This window comes from Henckelia pumila, unplaced genomic scaffold, assembly GCF_033568475.1.
Source record: "Henckelia pumila isolate YLH828 unplaced genomic scaffold, ASM3356847v2 CTG_80:::fragment_1, whole genome shotgun sequence".
In the NCBI taxonomy this organism is placed as follows: Eukaryota; Viridiplantae; Streptophyta; class Magnoliopsida; order Lamiales; family Gesneriaceae; genus Henckelia; species Henckelia pumila.
In genome coordinates, this window is record NW_027331883.1 from 56,334 (window position 1) to 75,213 (window position 18,880).

At 36.9% G+C, this 18,880-nt stretch overlaps 1 protein-coding gene across 3 annotated transcripts; it reads left to right on the forward strand.

Moving 5' to 3' along the window:
- The first annotated feature begins 15,412 nt into the window (after positions 1-15,412).
- LOC140873803 (uncharacterized) lies at positions 15,413-18,428 on the forward strand. 3 transcript variants are annotated; one of them, XR_012148095.1, is made up of 8 exons: positions 15,413-15,683; positions 15,773-15,795; positions 15,924-16,004; positions 16,096-16,134; positions 17,031-17,130; positions 17,523-17,687; positions 17,894-17,996; positions 18,304-18,428. XR_012148095.1 is itself a non-coding variant. In XM_073277060.1 (8 exons), exons 4-8 carry the CDS (start codon positions 16,099-16,101, stop codon positions 18,355-18,357), a joined length of 411 nt encoding a protein of 136 aa, XP_073133161.1. In that variant the 5' UTR covers positions 15,413-15,683; positions 15,773-15,795; positions 15,924-16,004; positions 16,096-16,098; the 3' UTR covers positions 18,358-18,428. The 3 variants fall into 3 exon arrangements, 1 of the variants encoding a protein (XP_073133161.1); XR_012148096.1 differs by having other exon boundaries at positions 17,532-17,687; XM_073277060.1 differs by having other exon boundaries at positions 17,570-17,687.
- The last annotated feature ends 452 nt before the right edge of the window (positions 18,429-18,880 follow it).

Sequence of the window (18,880 nt, forward strand, 5' to 3'; positions counted from 1 at the left end):
GGCCACTGTCTTGATCTCCCATTCTTTGGGCAGAGCTCTCATAACCTTCACAGCAATTTAACGGTTAGTATAAGTTTTACCTAAAGCAATAAGATCACAAATGATACTACTGAACCGTTCATCAAATTCAGCCATGGTTTCCCCTGGCTTCATTTTGGCGTTGTCATATTTTTGAATGGCCAAGGTGAGCTTGTTTTCCTTTGTCTGGTCATTCCCTTCACACAGCTGAGTGAGCTTCTCCCAAATCTCCTTTGCTGTGGAACATGACTTGATTTTGCTGAACATATTCTTGTCCAGTGTTTTGTATAGGATGTCCCGGGCCACATTGTCAAGATTGGCCTTCTTTTTGTCCTCAGTGGTCCACTCAGCTCTTGGTTTCTCAATCATTTGTCCTGCACCATCGGCTAGAGCTGGGTTGACCTTCATAATTTTGATAGGACCGTCTGTTATGACATATAGCATGTCATCATCCTGTGCTGCAAGATGTGCCTGCATGCGAATTTTCCAATCATCATACTCTTCTTTAGAAAACATAGGAATTCTGTTGAAAGAAGTCATGATTTTAAAACTTTAGATCAACAGTTGAGAAAGGAACCCGCTCTGATACCACTTGTTGGGATCGGTTCAGAGGGTAGAGGGGGGGGGGTGAATACACTCTGAAACTTTTCTTCTCCTTCTTTAGAAAAAAATGATCAAGTGAGGTTTAGTTCACTTAATCTGTTTTCTCAACTTCTAAAACGTTTTGAACAACTTAAATAGTGCGGAACTAGTTCAGAGGTTTTAGTGATGCAAAGTTTATAAAGCAATGTATGAGCAGGATGTAAGATAAATGGCAGTAAAGGCTAAAGCACGATTTTATGGAAGTTCGAAGGCTTAATCCTTCTACGTCTCCCCTTCTTCCACTTAGGAAGAAATTCACTAGAAGACTTTGGTTATTACAACGTCTTGTAATACACCCACTTCAGACTTAGGACTTATCCAATGCCTAATCCGAAACTCCTAGATTTACACAGATAAGATTCTCAGTTCTTATCAGACTGGTGGAAGCTTTCAGAGCAGCTTCAGGTCTCTTCAACACTGAGTATAGTTGAGTTGAGCTTCTCAGACTGCAGAGCGGTCGAGAGGCTTGGAAACCCTAGGATGATCCTTGATGAGGACTTCTGATATTACTCAAGTGATTGAAATGTCTCTCTTCGTTGTCTCGTATCACTTGATGTTGTTCCTTTTTTTTTTGTTGTTATTTTTTGACTTCTTGAGCAATCCTCCCTTTAAATAGGTCAATCATCAACGTCTTTATTTTGAACGTTCTGATGCTGCATTGAATGCACATTTAATGCTCATAAATGCATTGATGATTCTGCATGAGGATCGTACACTGCAGACAACTTCCAGGGTCCAAAACTGGAATAAACGGTCGAGTGCTTTATCTGCAGTCATTCTGTGTTTTTGCCATTTTGGTACAACCTGTTGTCTTGATTTGCAGGAGTCAACAAATCTTCTGATACGCCGGTTCTGCTTTTAATAAAGGATCCTGCAAAGAACATCTTGTCACAGGTACTTGTCTCGAGATATCTTGATAGGCAGTTGGCATTCTACCGGTAGGGATATTTGTCCTCTGCTGGTTTGAATAACCAGTCGATAGGCTTGAGACTTCAACCGGTCGAGAGACATAGGCGGTTGACAAGCTTCTGGTAGATGGATTTATCCTTGTGTCTTCAGCCGATCGAGAGCAAGGGCGATTGACAAGCTTCCGGTAGAAGTTGTAGTAGATTCCTGAAATACAATGGTTGGCAGCACATTCCTATACAATGAGTTGTTGTTTGTTATCACCAAAATATCGGATTCAACAATTACACTATAATATAACTAAAATAGCACTAGCATTACACTATAGTATAACTAAAATTACACTAGATTACTGAAACGACCCTAACTCTATAATAAATAAATATGCGGAAATTTTTTTTTTTTTATACTACTAAATAAAATATGTACATATATGCCCATACATATATGCACAGAATAAAATATTTAAAATAAATACATGACTAAATAAATAAACAATTAAATACTTAAGTAAAATGCATTCTTTAAAATAAATATCAGAGTCAACCCTATAATTAAAAATATACTGCATAAATAAAATGAATAAAAAGTGTGCATGTACTAAAAATATTTAATAAAATATTCAAAAACCTCAACCCTCGAAAATATTTAAAATGTATCATAAAACAACATGTATGGTGACTCAGAAGCTGTCACGGTCACGGGGCCACTGCTACATGTCTGCTCATACGTCCTCGCCTCCGGTGGGTACAATGTCATTCCCAACGTACTCACCTGCACCATACCAGTGTAGTGAGCCTAGAGGCCCAACATGCTAACATAGCAAGGGTTTAAAAATAATTTAAATCAATTTAATACTAATACATACATATACATGAATGAGCATGCTTAAAAATTTCATAACATAACTTACTTAAATAAACATAAATAACATAATACATAACATTATTGAGCAATTCATTTTCTAACATAGCATGGTTGTATCCGTAGTGTAACCTTAAATCATACATTAAATACTGATCAGCGTGGAAACCTACGTACGTGGCCGGTGACGAATCACCTCTTAAATTGGCAGTAAACTGCCCTTCAATCATATGGGGACAAGTCCCCCTTAAATTGTCACACTACTTCAACTTCCAACATAAAATATTTTTATTGCTCAACTTAAACATTAAATCATGCATAAAATATTATTTCATGAATGCATGTACTTGAATAAAATGTGTGTCCTTCATATATATTTAATTTAATTTTCTTACTAACATATAAATATTAAAATAACTTAAATGCATAAAAAAAATTAAATATATATTCAGGACACATGCAAATTTTCTCATGGATGGTACTGGACTGCTGGCCCTAACACTCAAGCCCAATTACTTAAATCTGGCCCATTAACACTGAGACTGGCCCATTAACATACTTAAGCCCAATAAGATTATTCTAAGCCCAATAAAATAATTTAAAGCCCATTAAAACATCATAGGCCCAAAATAACTTAATCTGGCCCAATGGGCCCAAAAACCCAAAGACTGGCCCAATAACTTTTATGGGCTCAAAAGCCCATAAAATTAGTGGACTAACTTAATTAAAATTTTAAAAGTTCAAATAAAATTATTTGGGAGTCCAAATAATTTTATTTCAATTTAATTGACTCAAAAACCCATTAATTCATAACATATTTTAAAAATAAAAAGACTCGAGCCCGGCCCACCAATCCCAGACCCGGACTAACTTAACCCGACCCACTAACCTACTGACCCGACCCGGACCCAAGACCACTACCCGATCCAAACCCACCCAGACCACCCAACCCGACACCCCCATATTCTACCCAGCTCTTCCTCGGCCGTGAGCAGCAGGCTTTGCGGCCTGCTGCCGGCCAGCTCCGGCCACCCACCGGCCGGAGCTCCGCCACCCCGACGTGACCCACGCCCGGACGGTTCCAACGAGCCATACCTTGACCCATCTCGATCCCTACACAGTCCTAGCGAGCGACGCTTCGGAAATCCCGTAAACTTCCAACCTACTGTGCAACCATGGTTTCTCCCGATCGGCCGGCTCTCGACTACGACTTAGACCGGCCTTGGATTGACCCTACGAACTCTATCGCACCTACTGAACACGAGCCAGCAGCCTAGGACCGTCCATGCAAGGAAAAACGTGAGATGAACGAACACAAAACCACCTGCTTCAATCCAACAAAACCCATCGAGTTGTTTTTTTTTTGAAAAATCTGAGAAAAGCTACTGCTCACGCACACACACATATAATCACTAATATGGCACATTAAAATGGAAAGGAACATGCCTTGCACCGTAGAATGGAAAGACGAAGGCGTAGATGACGATTCCGGGACGACGGGGCGACGAAAAACCAACCCAAAAACTTGAGGGGATCGGCTATGGAGTCCTTGAGATTGCCTCGGCCGATGGAGAGGATGATGAATAGTGGGTGTCGGCTGAGCTTAGGGAAAACGTGGGGTTGGGTAGCTTAGGTTTAGGTTTTAATTAATAAGATAGGTTTTAGGTAAATTAAAAATTATTAATAAGGATTTTAATATATAATATATATTGCTTAGAACTCTAATAAAAAAAAAGAATCTGATAAATAATTGAAATTCCCGAAATATTAAATTAAAGGAATTTTAAAAATACTAAAAAGTCAATATTTTGGCTAATTTTGGATAAAATTGGACTCCTAAAATTAAATAAAATTAACTACTAAAATTTTGAGATAATAAAACTCAAAATAATATTTTAGGACTCTAAAAAAGGCTCATAAAATAATTTGGGTGGAAAGTTGTCATCTCGTCCGTCCACGGTCCCGTCTACGCGATCAAATAATTAAAATACTAAAAATCATAAAAAAATCACTAATTATGGGTTAAATGCTTAAAAAATTAATTAAATCATGCACAAATAGTTCAAATAATTATTTAACCCATAAATCATAAATTTAAATACTTAAATATCCTAATTATGCATGCGGATTTACGTAATTAAAAATACCGGGTGTTACAATTCTCCCCCCCTTAAATTGAATTTCGTCCTCGAAATTAAAGTACTTACCCGAACAACTCCGGGTAGCGAGTCCTCATATCCTCGGTCTCCCAAGTGGCTTCCTCCTCCGAGTGATTCAGCCACTGGACTCTGACCATCGGTATGACCCGCGTCCTAAGCCTCCGCTCCTCCCTAGCCAAGATCCGCACTGGTCTCTCCTCGTACACAAGATCTGGTGGCAACTGTAAGGGCTCGAAATCCAACACATGCGACGGGTTGGAGACATATCTTCGAAGCATGGATACATGGAAAACGTTGTGCACTGCCGCTAGCCCTGGAGGTAGAGCTAAACGATAGGCCAACGTGCCAACTCGCTCCAAGATCTCGAATGGCCCTATATACCTCGGATTAAGCTTGCCTCTTCGTCCAAAACGCGCTACTCCCTTCATAGGTGACACCTTCAAGAATACGTGATCACCTACAGCGAACTCCAAATCTCGTCGTCTGGCATCTGCATAACTCTTCTGCCGACTCTGCGCAGTCCTCATCCTATCTCGAATCTGCGTCACAATGTCAGCTGTCTGCTGCACAATCTCAGGACCCAGCAAAATCCGCTCACCAACCTCATCCCAATGCACAGGAGATCTGCATCTCCTTCCATAAAGTGCTGCATAAGGAGCCATACCTATAGACGACTGAAAGCTGTTGTTATAGGTAAACTCCACTAATGGCAGTCTAGTCTCCCAAGATCCTCGAAAATCGATGACACAAGCTCTCAAAAGATCCTCGAGAACCTGGATCACTCTCTCGGACTGACCATCTGTCTGGGGATGAAATGCTGTACTGAACAAAAGTCTAGTCCCCAAAGCTGTGTGCAGACTCTTCCAAAACGCTGAGGTGAACCTCGGATCCCTGTCTGACACGATAGACACTGGTATGCCATGCAGTCTAACAATCTCTCTGACGTAAAGCTCTGCATACTGTGTCAAAGTGTAAGTAGTTCTTACCGGCAAGAAATGAGCTGACTTGGTGAGTCTATCCACAATCACCCAAATCGCTGTACACCCTCTGGTGCTCCTCGGTAAGCCAACCACAAAGTCCATCGTAATATTCTCCCACTTCCATTCCGGAATAGGGAGAGGTCTAAGAAGTCCCGCTGGACGCTGATGCTCTGCTTTGACTTGCTGACAAGTCAAGCACTCTGACACCACTCTCCCGATGTCACTCTTCATCCCGGGCCACCAATACGATAACTGCAAATCTTTATACATCTTCGTACTTCCGGGGTGAATGGAGTACGGAGATGCGTGAGCCTCTGTCAAAATCTCAGCTCGCAGCTGATCGACGTTCGGTACCCACACCCTCCCACGATACTGAACGATGCCATCCTCCACTGTATACAAGAGATTACCTCTAGCCTCATCTCTCTGTCTCCATCGCTGTAACTCCTCATCAGTGGACTGTCCCTCTCTAATCCGATCTCGCAGAACTGGCTGCACCGTCAACACTGACAAGCTCGGTGCATGGCCACTCGGATAACACTCCAAGCCAAATCTCTGAATCTCGGTCTGTAGTGGTAACTGCACAGTCAAACATGATACCACTGATGACTTCCGACTCAAAGCATCGGCCACTACATTAGCCTTACCCGGATGGTAGCTAATGTCACAATCATAGTCCTTCACCAATTCCAACCATCTGCGCTGTCTCATGTTCAACTCCTTCTGTGTGAAGAAGTACTTGAGACTCTTGTGGTCTGTGAAAATCTTGCACTTCTCGCCATACAGATAGTGCCTCCAGATTTTCAAAGCGAAAACCACTGCTGCTAACTCCAAGTCATGCGTCGGGTAATTCTGCTCGTGAATCTTTAGCTGCCTCGACGCATACGCAATAACCTTACCACACTGCATAAGCACTGCGCCTAAACCCAGTTTAGACGCGTCGGTGTACACCACTAACTCCTCGTGTGGTACTGTCATCGCTAACACTGGTGCAGTAGTGAGTGCTTCCTTCAACTGATCGAAGCTCCTCTGACAGTCTGAACTCCAGATAAACTTCGCATTCTTCTTGGTCAAGGAAGACAAGGGTACTGCAATAGAGGAAAAACCCTTGATGAACTTCCTATAATACCCTGCCAAACCCAAGAAACTGCGAATCTCTGAAGCATTCTTCGGAATACCCCAATTCTGCACTGCCTCAACCTTAGACTGATCAACTGCAATCCCATCTCTCGAAATAATGTGGCCAAGAAATGCCACCTGCTCAAGCCAAAACTCGCACTTGCTGAACTTGGCATACAAACGATGCTCCCTCAAGGTCTGCAAGGCCGTCTGAAGCTGCTGTCTATGCTCCTCAATGCTCCTAGAATAGATCAAGATATCATCAATAAAGACTATGATGAACTGATCTAAATACGGCTGAAAGACTCGGTTCATGAGATCCATGAAAACCGCTGGAGCATTGGTCATCCCAAAGGGCATCACTAAGAACTCGTAATGCCCATATCGTGTCCTGAAAGCAGTCTTGGACACATCTGCATCTCTAACACGCAACTGATGATAACCAGATCGCATATCGATCTTGGAGAACACTGATGCTCCCTGCAACTGGTCAAACAAATCCTCTATCCTCGGCAATGGATACTTGTTCTTCACTGTGACCCTGTTAAGCTCTCGGTAATCAATGCACAGTCTCATACTGCCATCCTTCTTCTTCACAAACAACACCGGGGCTCCCCAAGGAGAAAAACTAGGTCGAACAAAGCCTTTCTCTAACAACTCCTGAATCTGCTCCTTCAACTCTTTCATCTCGGTAGGAGCAAGCCTGTACGGTGCCTTAGAGATAGGCACGGTGTCTGGCACTAAATCGATACTGAACTCCACCTCTCTCACTGGTGGAATTCCAGCAACATCCTCCGGAAAGACATCCGGAAAGTCACGAACCACCTCTATCTCTGATAATGATCTGCTAGATGGCTCTGTAGTCGTGACAATACTCGCTAGAAACCCCTGGCAACCCCGTCTCAACAACTTCCTCGCCTGAATAAGAGATATCACCTGAGGAAAATCACTGCTCTGAGATGCATGAAAAGTGAACGGGTCGCCTACTGCAGGTCTCACTGACACTGATCTCCGACGAAAATCAATCGAAGCTCCATTGACTGTCAACCAGTCCATACCCAAAATGAGATCAAAACCACTCAAAGGCAAAACTACTACATCTGCTCGAATGGAATGTCCCTGCAGCTCTAACTCCAGTCCTCGAATAACCTTCGAGGTAGAAATAATCTGCCCTGACGCATAGTAACATCATACCCACTATCGCTACTCTCAGGTGTGATGCCTACCCGCCTGATAAACTCCAGGGAGATAAACGAATGCGTAGCCCCTGAATCTAGCAACGCAAACGTGGAGTTGTCTCCAACTAGAATTCTCCCTGCACGCAGAAAATTCCCAACAGTTTCATACCACTACTTAATCTTCCCCAACGAGTCACTACAAATTCCTAACTCTAATCATAAGTAAAACATGCTTCCTATTCTAACATGCAGTTAAATAACCCAAATAACAAGAATTCCAAATTAAAGACTAAATTTTCAACCAAAGGAAAAATTATTAAAACACTAGGGATAGGATGTACCGGTGATCAAGGAGGTGTCTGGATCTACCTCCTCAGCTTGCATCACGAACACCCTACCAGCGGTGTTCTTCTTCCTGGGGCAGTTAGCTATCTGATGCCCCGGCTCTCTACAGTGGAAGCAAACTCCTGCTCCCAATAGGCAAGGTCCCGAATGCATCTTCTGGCACTTCGGGCAAGTAGGATGAGCTGTGGCATTAGGGTCCCCGCCCCTCGGCTGCTGCGGCCTCTGCTGCTGTGGCCTCTGCTGCTGATTCGGGCCCTTAGCCGGCCCTGTATACTGCTTCTTCGCAGGAGGCTGCGAAGATGGACGCTGGTATGCAGCCTGAAACTGCCTCTTCCCCTGCTGCTCCCTCTGGATCTCTCTCCGACCCTCCTCGGAACGCAAGGCTCTACTCACTGCAGACTCGTATGTAAGGACATCTGCCATACGCACATCATGCCTGATCTCAGCCTTCAGGCCCTCCACAAACTGTCGCATCTTCTCCTGCGGACTGTCCGCAATCATGGGCACAAAGTGACAGCCCCTCTCAAACTGGCTCACATACTCCACAACAGACCTGTCCCCCTGACGGAGACTCATGAACTCACGGATCATGCGGCTGCGCACATCCTCAGTAAAGTACTTGGCGTAGAAGATACGCCTAAACTCCGTCCACGTCAGTGTGGGCAAGTGAACTCCCCTAGCTGCACCCTCCCACCATAGGGCTGCATCCCCTCTCATCATGTATGTCGCACAGTTCACCCTATCGGTGTCTGTGATCCCCATGTAATCAAAGATGGACTCAAGAGAGCGAATCCATCCCTCAGCCACCAAAGGATCGGTGGTCCCAATAAACTCCTTAGGCCCCTTCTTCTGGAACCTCTCAGCCACGTCCTCCTCATGGGATAGTCTGGGACGTGCAGCCTGCTGCTCCAACAGAGCAGTAATCCCCGCCATCATCGTAGCACTGGCCTGCTCCAATGCTGTCATAGGGTTCTGCGGAGGTGGCGGTGGAGGTGGAGGTGGAGGTCCCCCACGTCTATTCACTGGTCTGGGAGGCATTCTGCACCACCACATATTTATTTACGTAAATCGCCATGCATAACTAAGTGTTTAAAATTAATGCTAACTTAAATTCTAGAAATTAAATCATGCTATAAACATTTAAAACTTACAGACCGGTAGCGTGGATTTCTGAGCTCGCATAGCAGTAATGACCCCTCAGAGGACCGTGCTCTGATACCAACTGAAACGACCCTAACTCTATAATAAATAAATATGCGGAAATTTTTTTTTTTTTATACTACTAAATAAAATATGTACATATATGCCCATACATATATGCACAGAATAAAATATTTAAAATAAATACATGACTAAATAAATAAACAATTAAATACTTAAGTAAAATGCATTCTTTAAAATAAATATCAGAGTCAACCCTATAATTAAAAATATACTGCATAAATAAAATGAATAAAAAGTGTGCATGTACTAAAAATATTTAATAAAATATTCAAAAACCTCAACCCTCGAAAATATTTAAAATGTATCATAAAACAACATGTATGGTGACTCAGAAGCTGTCACGGTCACGGGGCCACTGCTACATGTCTGCTCATACGTCCTCGCCTCCGGTGGGTACAATGTCATTCCCAACGTACTCACCTGCACCATACCAGTGTAGTGAGCCTAGAGGCCCAACATGCTAACATAGCAAGGGTTTAAAATAATTTAAATCAATTTAATACTAATACATACATATACATGAATGAGCATGCTTAAAAATTTCATAACATAACTTACTTAAATAAACATAAATAACATAATACATAACATTATTGAGCAATTCATTTTCTAACATAGCATGGTTGTATCCGTAGTGTAACCTTAAATCATACATTAAATACTGATCAGCGTGGAAACCTACGTACGTGGCCGGTGACGAATCACCTCTTAAATTGGCAGTAAACTGCCCTTCAATCATATGGGGACAAGTCCCCCTTAAATTGTCACACTACTTCAACTTCCAACATAAAATATTTTTATTGCTCAACTTAAACATTAAATCATGCATAAAATATTATTTCATGAATGCATGTACTTGAATAAAATGTGTGTCCTTCATATATATTTAATTTAATTTTCTTACTAACATATAAATATTAAAATAACTTAAATGCATAAAAATAATTAAATATATATTCAGGACACATGCAAATTTTCTCATGGATGGTACTGGACTGCTGGCCCTAACACTCAAGCCCAATTACTTAAATCTGGCCCATTAACACTGAGACTGGCCCATTAACATACTTAAGCCCAATAAGATTATTCTAAGCCCAATAAAATAATTTAAAGCCCATTAAAACATCATAGCCCAAAATAACTTAATCTGGCCCAATGGGCCCAAAAACCCAAAGACTGGCCCAATAACTTTTATGGGCTCAAAAGCCCATAAAATTAGTGGACTAACTTAATTAAAATTTTAAAAGTTCAAATAAAATTATTTGGGAGTCCAAATAATTTTATTTCAATTTAATTGACTCAAAAACCCATTAATTCATAACATATTTTAAAAATAAAAAGACTCGAGCCCGGCCCACCAATCCCAGACCCGGACTAACTTAACCCGACCCACTAACCTACTGACCCGACCCGGACCCAAGACCACTACCCGATCCAAACCCACCCAGACCACCCAACCCGACACCCCCATATTCTACCCAGCTCTTCCTCGGCCGTGAGCAGCAGGCTTTGCGGCCTGCTGCCGGCCAGCTCCGGCCACCCACCGGCCGGAGCTCCGCCACCCCGACGTGACCCACGCCCGGACGGTTCCAACGAGCCATACCTTGACCCATCTCGATCCCTACACAGTCCTAGCGAGCGACGCTTCGGAAATCCCGTAAACTTCCAACCTACTGTGCAACCATGGTTTCTCCCGATCGGCCGGCTCTCGACTACGACTTAGACCGGCCTTGGATTGACCCTACGAACTCTATCGCACCTACTGAACACGAGCCAGCAGCCTAGGACCGTCCATGCAAGGAAAAACGTGAGATGAACGAACACAAAACCACCTGCTTCAATCCAACAAAACCCATCGAGTTGTTTTTTTTTTGAAAAATCTGAGAAAAGCTACTGCTCACGCACACACACATATAATCACTAATATGGCACATTAAAATGGAAAGGAACATGCCTTGCACCGTAGAATGGAAAGACGAAGGCGTAGATGACGATTCCGGGACGACGGGGCGACGAAAAACCAACCCAAAAACTTGAGGGGATCGGCTATGGAGTCCTTGAGATTGCCTCGGCCGATGGAGAGGATGATGAATAGTGGGTGTCGGCTGAGCTTAGGGAAAACGTGGGGTTGGGTAGCTTAGGTTTAGGTTTTAATTAATAAGATAGGTTTTAGGTAAATTAAAAATTATTAATAAGGATTTTAATATATAATATATATTGCTTAGAACTCTAATAAAAAAAAGAATCTGATAAATAATTGAAATTCCCGAAATATTAAATTAAAGGAATTTTAAAAATACTAAAAAGTCAATATTTTGGCTAATTTTGGATAAAATTGGACTCCTAAAATTAAATAAAATTAACTACTAAAAATTTTGAGATAATAAAACTCAAAATAATATTTTAGGACTCTAAAAAAGGCTCATAAAATAATTTGGGTGGAAAGTTGTCATCTCGTCCGTCCACGGTCCCGTCTACGCGATCAAATAATTAAAATACTAAAAATCATAAAAAAATCACTAATTATGGGTTAAATGCTTAAAAAATTAATTAAATCATGCACAAATAGTTCAAATAATTATTTAACCCATAAATCATAAATTTAAATACTTAAATATCCTAATTATGCATGCGGATTTACGTAATTAAAAATACCGGGTGTTACAATTACACTATAGTATAACTAAAATAACACCTGGATTACACTATAGTATAACTAAATTTACACTTTAATAACACTATAGTATAACTAAAATTACACTAGGTTAACACTATAGTGTAACTAAATTTTCACTACAATAATACTATAGTATAACTAAAATAACACTAGGATTACACTATAATATAACTAAAATTACACTAGCTTTACATTATAGTATAACTAAATTTACATTACAATAACACCATAGTATAACTAAAATTACACTAGGTTTAAACTATGGTATAACTAAATTTACACTACAATAACACTATAATATAACTAAAATAACACTAGCATTACACTATAATACAACTAAAATTACACTAGAATTACACTATAATATAACTAAATTTACACTACAATAACATAGTATAACTAAAATAACACTATCATTACACTATAGTATAACTAAAATTACATTTGGTTTACACAATAGTATAATTAAAATAACATTAGGATTACACTATAGTATAACTAAAATTACACTAGGTTTACACTATTGTGTAACTAAATTTACACTACAATAACACTATAGTATAACTAAAATAACACTAGCATTACACTATAGTTTAACTAAAAGGAAACTAGGTTTACACTATAGTATAAATGAAAGAACACTAGAATTACACTATAGTATAACTAAATTTACACTACAATAACATTATAGTATAACTAAAATTATACTAGGTTTACACTATAGTGTAACTAAATTTACACTACAATAACACTATAGTATAACTAAAATAACACTAGCATTACACTATAGTATAACTAAAATTACACTAGGTTTACACTATAGTATAACTAAATTTACACTACAATGACACTATAGTATAACTAAAATTACACTAGGTTTACATTATAGTGTAACTAAATTTACACTACAATAACACAATAGTATAGCAAAATAACACTAGAATTACACTATAGTATAACTAAAATTACATTAGGATTACACTATAGTATAACAAAATTTACACTACAATAACACTATAGTATAACTAAAATTACACTAGGTTTACACTATAGTGTAACTAAATTTACACTACAATAACACTATAGTATAACTAAAATTACAATAGGTTTACACTATAGTGTAACTAAATTTACACTACAATAATACTATAGTATAACTAAAATTCCACTAGGTTAATACTATAATATAACTAAAATTGCACTAGGTTTATACTATAGTGTAACTAAATTTACACTAAAATAACACTATAATATATCTAAAATTACATTAGGTTTACAGTATAGTATAACTAAATTTACACTAGGATTACACTATAATATAACTAAAATTACACTAAGTTTACACTATAGTGTAACTAAATTTACACTACAATAAAACTATAGTATAACTTAAATAACACTATGATTACACTATAATATAACTAAATTTACACTACAATAACACTATAGTGTAACTTTTTAACACTAGCATTACACTATAGTATAACTAAAATTACACTAGGATTACACTATAAGATAACTAAATTTACACTACAATAACACTATAGTAAAACTAAAATAACACTAGCATTAAACTATAATATAACTAAAATAAACTAGGATTACATTGTAGTATAACTAAAATTACACTAGGTTTACACTATAGTATAACTAAATTTTCACTACAATAACACTTAGTATATCTAAAATAACACTAGCATTACACTATAATATAACTAAAATAGCACTAGCATTACACTATAGTATAACTAAAATTACACTAGGTTTACACTATAGTATAACTAAAATAACACCTGGATTACACTATAGTATAACTAAAATTACACTAGGATTACACTATAGTATAACTAAATTTACACTTTAATAACATTATAGTATAACTAAAATTACACTAAAATAATACTATAGTATAACTAAAATAACACTAGGATTACACTATAATATAACTAAAATTACACTAGCTTTACATTATAGTATAACTAAATTTACACTACAATAACACTATAGTATAACTAAAATTACACTAGGTTTACACTATAGTATAACTAAATTTACACTACAATAACACTATAGTATAACTAAAATAACACTATCATTACACTATAATACAACTAAAATTACACTAGGATTACACTATAATATAACTAAATTTACACTACAATAACATATAGTATAACTAAAATAACACTAGCATTACACTATAGTATAACTAAAATTACACTAGGTTTACACAATAGTATAACTAAAATAACACTAGCATTACACTATAATATAACTAAAATTACAATAGGATTACACTATAGTATAACTAAATTTACACTACAATAACACTATAGTATAACTAAATTTACACTACAATAACACTATAGTATAACTAAAATTACACTAGGTTTACATTATAGTGTAACTAAATTTACACTACAATAACACAATAGTATAGAAAAATAACACTAGCATTACACTTTAGTATAACTAAAATTACACTAGGATTACATTATAGTATAACTAAATTTACACTACAATAACACTATAATATAACTAAAATTACACTAGGTTTACACTATAGTGTAACTAAATTTACACTACAATAACACTATAGTATAACTAAAATAACATTAGGATTACACTATAGTATAATTAAAATTACACTAGGTTTACACTATAGTATAACTAAATTTACACTACAATAACACTATTGCATAACTAAAATAACACTAGCATTACACTATAGTATAACTAAAATGAAACTAGGTTTACACTATAGTATAAATAAAATAACACTATAGTATAACTAAATTTACACTACAATAACACTATAGTATAACTAAAATTACACTAGGTTTACACTATAGTGTAACTAAATTTACACTACAATAACACTATAGTATAATTAAAATAACACTAGGATTCACTACAACAAATTTCGGATTTAACAACATCCAATAGACAACGGTTTTTCGAAAAACCGTTGTCTTTTTTCATTTGACAACGGTTTTATTAAAAACCGTTGTTGTTGTCCATTTTGGTTAAAAAACGACAACGGTGTTTTTAAGAACTGTTGTCGTATGTATGTCAAAGACAACAGTTTTTTAAAACCGTTGTCTATGAGCGGGTTATATAAAAAAACCCGCTCATAGACAACGGTTTTAAAATACCGTTGTCTTTTAACTTATTTTATTATTTTATTTTATTTTTTAAAAAAAAATTAAAAACTGACGCATATACCATTTTTTTTTTGAGACAAGACGCATATACCATTTTATTTCCCATTATTCATTTTCGTCGTTGCGTATCTCTCTACAGATTTCTTCCATTTTCTCCAACAAAAAAACGCCATATTTGATCGGAAATTTCTTCGTCATCGGTACTCGAAATTTAGATCCGAGAGTAGATTTGGAAAGCACTCGAGAAGGGCTATCTTTTAGTACCTAATTTACACCCTTTAATCGCCATACTCATCGACCTTATTTTCTTTAGCCGTACGATTTTCTATCTGTTGCCGTCGTCCATTGGAGCTCAGCCTTGGAGCAAGGCTATTTAGTAGTTGGGAACTCGATTTTGAAGAGTTGAGGTATATTTCAAAAATTAGGGTTTCGAAATTTGTGGTTTTTTGTTCATTTGAATTTATATTTTTAATTTGTGGTATATTATTGATTGTAGGTACTTATTTGATTCTAATGAAGGTGCGATCGAATTTTTGATTTTTTTCAGAATTTATTTCGTGGTTAAACTATCTAAAATTTAGCAGTTTGTCATAAATTTTTTGAGTTGTTTTGTTGTAACCTTTGTTTAATTTTCTGGTAAATTAAAGGAATACGAAATCTAAGCAGTTCTTCCAACGCAGAGCTTCAAAACCCGTTTAGGAAATTCCTCATGTCGTGTTACTTTGCTGGTAAAATTGCAATATTTTGTATACATTTGTGTATGTGTGTGTGTGTGATGAGAGCTGATGTTACTTTTTCTTGATTATTGTTTTGATTCAGGGAATGAATTTGTCTAGGGCCCGAATTGCTGTGCTTAAGGTAAGATTTGGTTGTTGAAGAAAGAGTTTTGTGGCGCGTGATTTTTTGAGTTTTATGTGGTTTAATCTCAGGAGTTATAGATTAGACTTTGCTTTTCATGTGTTTCTTTTTGCTTTCCATGATAATACAGATTTAGTTGCTAATTATTTGAATATTTGTTTTGAGTTAATTTACTTTAATGGTTTTATATCCTGCAAAGTCTTTTATTAATTGAATGTTGTCTTCTGAAAATTCATGGTCTAGCTTCATTCCCAATAGGTTATGAGATTGCCACTTAAAACACAATTTCATGTTGGCCTCTGATACATGGCAAACTAGGTCGTTTCTTAGGATTTCAAACTTCAGATATCCAGCCAAAAGACTTATATTTTTAGGGGATAACATTCCGATTTTAACTAATGTTTGCAATTGCTTATGCAGCCCTTATGAATGAAATTTTCCCATCAAGCTTACACATCCTTATGGTCATTTGATTTGCTTTTATGTACCTATCAAATTCAGCTGCATGCACTGTAATTCAACTACGATGTGAATATTTAGAAGCTAAAACTAAGTGGCCTTTTCTGTTGTGTTTAGTTGCAACAAGAGCGTCAGCTTTCTATGTTGAAACTAAATAGCATGCTTCATCCAAAAGATCATTCTATCAACTGGGTACGTGAATGTCATGGGCTAAGCATCTCTCCATGTTTGCTTGTAAAGCCAATGTGGATGTATAACATTCTTTATTCTTTCCTTTTTCATTTTTAAGGTGGAGTTGTATTTTATTTAATTAGCATTACATGTTGTATAAAGTTTTACCTCTTTTCTGGTTTCATTTTTATTTTAAATTTCATTTAACTGTGTGACAAGTCGCATAATCTTTTCTTTGAAATCTCTTGTTGCTGAAACAATTTTAGGCGGTGCCTGGTTCTGCACCATTTACAGAAAGCAACTCATCTAAGATGGAAGAAAAATCTGAAACATACAGTGAAGACATGACTGCAGCTATGGGAGCTGGTAAACACAAAATTTATTTAATGTACACTAGTTTTATTGTGAAAGGGAATGTTCAGAATGTCTTAAATGTTAACAAATATGTTGAAACAAAAGCTATTAGGTGCTTGCCCGTTTTCTTAGCTTACATACTGTGGCCACTGCTTCTTATCAAGTTCACCAATGTTTTCTGCTATTTTATTGGATCATGATATTATTTCTTCATGTTTTGGTATTTTTGTGGTGGCAAGCTATCCGCGTTACTTTTTTTTGTAACTTATATTCTAACCCGTTCCTTAGTTCGAATGCTTTTCTTAAAGTTTTGTTGATGTATACATGTAATTTATCTTCACCTCTGATTTATATCATTGTATCTTAAAGTCGTATCTGCAGTAATTTTTCTTCTTGTCTACAAGAATTTTCAGTTCTTTATTCTCATTTCTGAGAAAGCGGCTACCTGCAGTGGTGAGTAAACTGCAAAAGGCCATTAACCTGAATGGAGGTGTGACCTATATACATTGTACTTCTGGTCTTGGAAGAGCTCCTGCAACTTCTGTATGTGCCTTAAAACAGAATTTAAGGTACATAAAATTTCAGTAATGCTTTTATTTGATAGATATTCACAGACGTAGAATGATGTTTCTCCGGTCTGTAAATTTATTATTATTATTATTATTATTATTATTATTATTATTATTATTATTATTATTATTATTATTATTATTCAATGATTTATGCTATTTTCATTTTTATATGATCAATTTTAAATTATTGTGAACGTGAGTAGGTTTCGTGGAAGAGGTGGTATTGGCTTAAAGTCTTTGCTTTGGCAACAATCCGTGATTGGGAGGCACTTGAAAAATTTTCAAAAGAGAAAAGGCCTCCTATTGGTGAGTCTGTTCAATATTTGCGAACAAGTTTCTCTGTGTACTAGGTTGTTTCTAGTAACATGATCTTGAAGGACACAATATTTCCTGATAGTTTTAGCTTGCAGCTTTTGCTACTACCTTTTCCCGGGGTATTTCGTTACGATGTTGACATCCTTTTCTTGGGTTTCTTGGTTTTCGCCTAAGTCCGTCTTTGTGCAACTACTAGCTAGTCTCGGCTTTAGAAGTTCTTGGAATTGAGTTATATCTTTTTATCCAGGTTTGCTATTGATTATATTAATGTATTTTTTTTTTTTATCTTTTTTTCCAGGTTGATCTACATAATAAGATTAGTGCAGGCCAACGCTTGGGAAGAAGTTGCTAAATCACTAGAAAAGATGATAGCTAGTTTTATTCCGGAATTGTATGTTAATTTTTTTTTATTTTGTATTTTAAATTCCATGAATATTTTTTTTATAATGTAAAATTGTATATTAAATTTATTTTGAACATTGAATTATTTATCATATCAAAAACTTTATATTAAATTATTTTTTTTTGTTTTTTTCCTGAAAAAAGACAACGGTTTTTTTCCGTTGTCTTTGCCATCAAAACTGTTGTTAAAACTCATGTTGTTAAAAAAAACACGTTTAAAGACAACAGTTTTAAACTGTTGTCTTTGAAGGCAAAGACAACGGTTTTTCACCGTTGCAAAACTGTTGTCTTTGTCTTCAAAGACAACGGTGAAATCCATTGTCTTTGAGCGCCCCCTTTAACAAAACTGCTTTTAACAACAGCTTTTAAGGGCCTACGACAACGGTTTTTCACCGTTGTTAATGAGAGTTTTTCTTGTAGTGATTACACTATAGTATAACTAAAATTACACTAGGTTTACACTATAGTGTAAC

What these genes read in the sequence shown, in the direction of transcription:
- LOC140873803 (XM_073277060.1), top strand. Translation starts at nt 16,099, where the DNA reads ATGAATTTGTCTAGGGCCCGAATTGCTGTGCTTAAG. An exon ending in GACTGCAGCTATGGGAGCTG is followed by an intron (nt 17,131 to 17,569) that starts GTAAACACAAAA and finishes GGCTACCTGCAG; the next exon opens with TGGTGAGTAAACTGCAAAAG. An exon ending in AGAGAAAAGGCCTCCTATTG is followed by an intron (nt 17,997 to 18,303) that starts GTGAGTCTGTTC and finishes CTTTTTTTCCAG; the next exon opens with GTTGATCTACATAATAAGAT.